The sequence below is a fragment of the Sinocyclocheilus grahami genome, unplaced genomic scaffold, assembly GCF_001515645.1.
Source record: "Sinocyclocheilus grahami isolate Dianchi unplaced genomic scaffold, SAMN03320097.WGS_v1.1 scaffold433.1, whole genome shotgun sequence".
Classification (NCBI taxonomy): Eukaryota; Metazoa; Chordata; class Actinopteri; order Cypriniformes; family Cyprinidae; genus Sinocyclocheilus; species Sinocyclocheilus grahami.
In genome coordinates this window covers 698,878-702,491 of record NW_015505612.1, presented here as the reverse complement: position 1 = coordinate 702,491, position 3,614 = coordinate 698,878, and the positions used below count along the sequence as shown (strand labels likewise).

The window sequence follows — 3,614 nt, the reverse complement described above, 5'->3', positions numbered from 1 at the left end:
TATAAAGCAAACTATATAGCAAAGAGACCAAAGAGTTAAAGGCTGTACCTGTCTCATCATACACTGCAGCAGCCCTTGCATTAGCTTAACCACACTCTGAAAAAAGCAAAAAACATAATGATGTTAATAATACAAGTATTGATTTCATCTTGTAAAGAAAAGAGCAGCACAATATTCTGTATAAACTTATATTTACACAATATATATATTTATTTATATATAATATACTGTATATAATTAGATTTATTTAAAGAAATTAATACTTTTATTCAACAAGGACGCATTAAACTGATCAAAATCTACAGTAAAACATTTTATAATGATATTTGTATTTTGTTGGTAAATTTAAAGGCTTTTTATTTTTTCTCAACTTTCATGGTTTCCACAAACATATTATTATATTTTTTTTTTAAACAAATGTTATTTGGGGTTTCAAATGACCCCGAACAGTGCATAAGCAGCACAACAGTTTTCAACATTGATGAATAAATATTTTTTTAACACCAAATTGAAATAATAGAATGATGGCTGCTGAAAACTCAGCTTTCATCACAGGAATAAATGACATTTTAAAATGTATTCAAATAGAAAAAAGTTAAATAATAATATTTCACAACATTACTGCTTATACTGTATTTTGACTAAATAAATGCATACTTGGTGAGCATAAGAGACTTCTTTCAAAAACATTGAAAAATCTTACTGACCTCAAACCTTTGAACGATTGTGTATATATATATATATATATATATATGTAACAGTTTCATGGCAGCTGTTACAGTCTTTGGTATGAGTAGTTATCCAACAACCTGTTACAGTACTCAATAACAATGTACTACTGAACAATGCCAGAACAGCTGGTCATGCATTGAAGTTCCAGTCACCTGTTCAAGCTCGTAAGCTTTGGCTTTGTCCTCATCACGGTCTGCATTCTTGCGGTAAGCCATTCCGAGCCCCCACACTGCCAAGATGCTGTAAACATTATCTCTGACCCAGGCATCCTTCTGCTGCTCGCTAGCTGGCAGTAGACCAGTCACTGGATTCTATATGGAGAGGACAAACCCATCTTTATTAGTGACTTAGTTTACTGAATTTACTTTATTTTTAGAAATACAAGCTCCATCTGATTTACGCAAATTTTCAGAGCATTTTATTTTATGTTTTACATTTTTAAAAACTAGATACCTGCTGAAAAAAAAAGTTAAATCATTCAATAAATAAAAATCCAACATAGCTATGTTGATCACTTATTATTACTTCTGTCAGGACCACTATCGTCAAAATGATAGATACTTAGCATAGTTTGGTTTGGCGGTATGGTTCTGTTCTGGGCAAAAACCTCCCTGCCCATCCATGCAGCCTGTCATGAATGAGCAGGGAGAGCAGCAATAATAACCCCCCCAGGGTTAACAGAACAGAACAAGGCAGATATCATTAATGTACTCAATGATATTTAAGTGTAACACTTTATTCAAGATAAAGGAGTCTGATTAGCAAGGAATATCAGAAAGCTAAGTCCTGACTGTGGCAAAAGGTGGAGCTGGGGATGGAGGAGGGTAATTTGCTCCGAAGCAAGCTGAAAAGCTGCTGAATAATACTGAATACAGCTTATATAGGAATGCCGCGATAGGTGTCGTATTCCTATAGGTAGATGTGATCAGCTGAGAATCAGCTGATGCAAGCTTGACTCACGTGACCTGCCAGAACTAACGCTAAAGCTTAATTTATACAGTTTCTTGTGTTGTGCCTTGTGCATAAAGCATCAGCTCTGCTTTAAAGAAATTCACATGCAACAGATAATACAAATATTTTCCTCACTCATAGGTTATTTAAAGGTGACCTTTGTTCAAGCCTTATTTATTTTTAGATTCCTCCTGTCAGAATGGCCCCAATGGTGCAGAAGAATCAAATCTCAACCACAAGAAACTAGACAGGACTGTTTTTTTAATTAATAATTCAGTTAGACATTAGAAACGATACTGATTGTATATATACTGAGAGTACTGCAGAACACAACTCTATTCTAGAATTGAAATAGATCAGATTATAGAATTATTAGAATAAATCAGAATATATTCAATAACATATATAATATAGATTAGAACAATGGAGTAAAATAGAATAGTAGGGAGTAACATAGCAAAACTGAACAGAATAATACATTATATAGAACAGAATATGTAATCGAACAGAACAGAAAAGACTAGAGTAGAAGAGAACAGCATATATATAACACACTAGACTAGACTAGACTATAATAGAATAAAATAGAATTCTCAGTCATATTTTGAACAAACCTGGTGGCATAATATTGTTTCTTGGACAAGTCTGGCAAATCCATCCAACCTCACTCCTGAATTACTGCGGCTCCTCATGCTGTCATCTATTTATGATCCTGACATGGAATTTAAGAAGATATGAAAGAGAAAACCTTCTGCTTCCTGGTCGATTAGAGGAAGAGGAGAGCATGCAATCAGATCTTTACTGTAGTAGCTTATCAGTGAGTCGTAAAGACTAGCCAAGTCATGTCCGCGGTGTTGTCCATCCATTTAGTCCATAATAAAAACGATTAAAATAAACAAGCCCACCACACAAACAGCATTAAAGCTCTGCATGTTAATAAAGTATCGCACATCCCGCATGAATTCCGATGTTGACAGCAAACGTGAGCCCGCCCACATGATGACGAACGGCTGTTTGAGTGACAGGAAAACCCGGAAGTTCAGTATGCCTTTCGCCAGCATCCAGGGACAGATGGAAGATTTATAGCTATTTTAAAGAAGCATTTCTTTTCTTAAGAGCTTGTTTAGGTTGTGAATGTATTTTCTAACCATTCAAACCTATTCCTCGTGCTAAGCGCTACCAAGACCTTAAATAAACGTTAATTAAAGAGTCCGTTTAGGTTATCCGTTTGTCATTGGGGTATGCCTACGGTGTGCGCTCTGGACCAAACGCGATTTGTTTTTATGTAGAAGCTCGTCTTTTCATTGGTTCACGGTGAGTGCATTAAAACACAGTGAGGAGGACATTGACACTGAAAGCTAAAAGTAAAGTTTCTCTAGTTTTATGAGGCCAGTGTGATGTTAGCCTGGGCCATGTGCGTTTAACCCTTTAACTGTCACCCCCCCCCATTTTTTTAAATAGGCATGCAGGTGCACTATCCAAACTTAAATTGTTGTAATTTATGAACACTTACAGACATAAGGTTGGTCTCTTTTTAAAGAAGAAAATCAGCAAATTATCGCAAAAGTGGAATTTTTTCAAAATATTTAAGTATCAAAAAGTTATAGTAGTTTAAATTTACTGTAAAGAAAATGCACTATATTAATTTTATTTTATATATAATAAATATTTTACTATGTAAAATAATATTTTACTTATGTCTAAATAAGTTATGTTCCAAATTTGAAGTTGAGATTTTATTTAGGGCGTTATACCACAAACAGCCACCGGGTGCCATCCAAACTCCATTTAATTTTTTTTAATGCATTTTTCTGTCTCAAATGTCTAGATTTCTCTGTTAATATTGCTTCTATCTCAAAATAATCCTGAGACTCAGACCTTTCCAATGATATGTTTTTTGTCAAGATTATAAAAAGTTTTGATTTTAAAAG

General features: G+C 34.3%; 1 protein-coding gene across 1 annotated transcript in view; it reads right to left on the bottom strand.

Moving 5' to 3' along the window:
- The window catches only part of LOC107551782 (phosphorylase b kinase regulatory subunit alpha, liver isoform-like), a 22,137-nt gene extending 19,224 nt beyond the window's left edge, over positions 1-2,913 (bottom strand). Inside the window, exons 1-3 of the mRNA XM_016233508.1 lie at positions 2,298-2,913; positions 885-1,043; positions 49-96 (exon numbers count right to left, since the gene is read on the bottom strand). Of these exons, the coding sequence (XP_016088994.1) occupies positions 49-96; positions 885-1,043; positions 2,298-2,375 (285 nt within the window). The 5' untranslated portion in view covers positions 2,376-2,913. The remainder of the gene's footprint in view (positions 1-48; positions 97-884; positions 1,044-2,297) is intronic.
- Between the last annotated feature and the right edge of the window lie 701 nt (positions 2,914-3,614).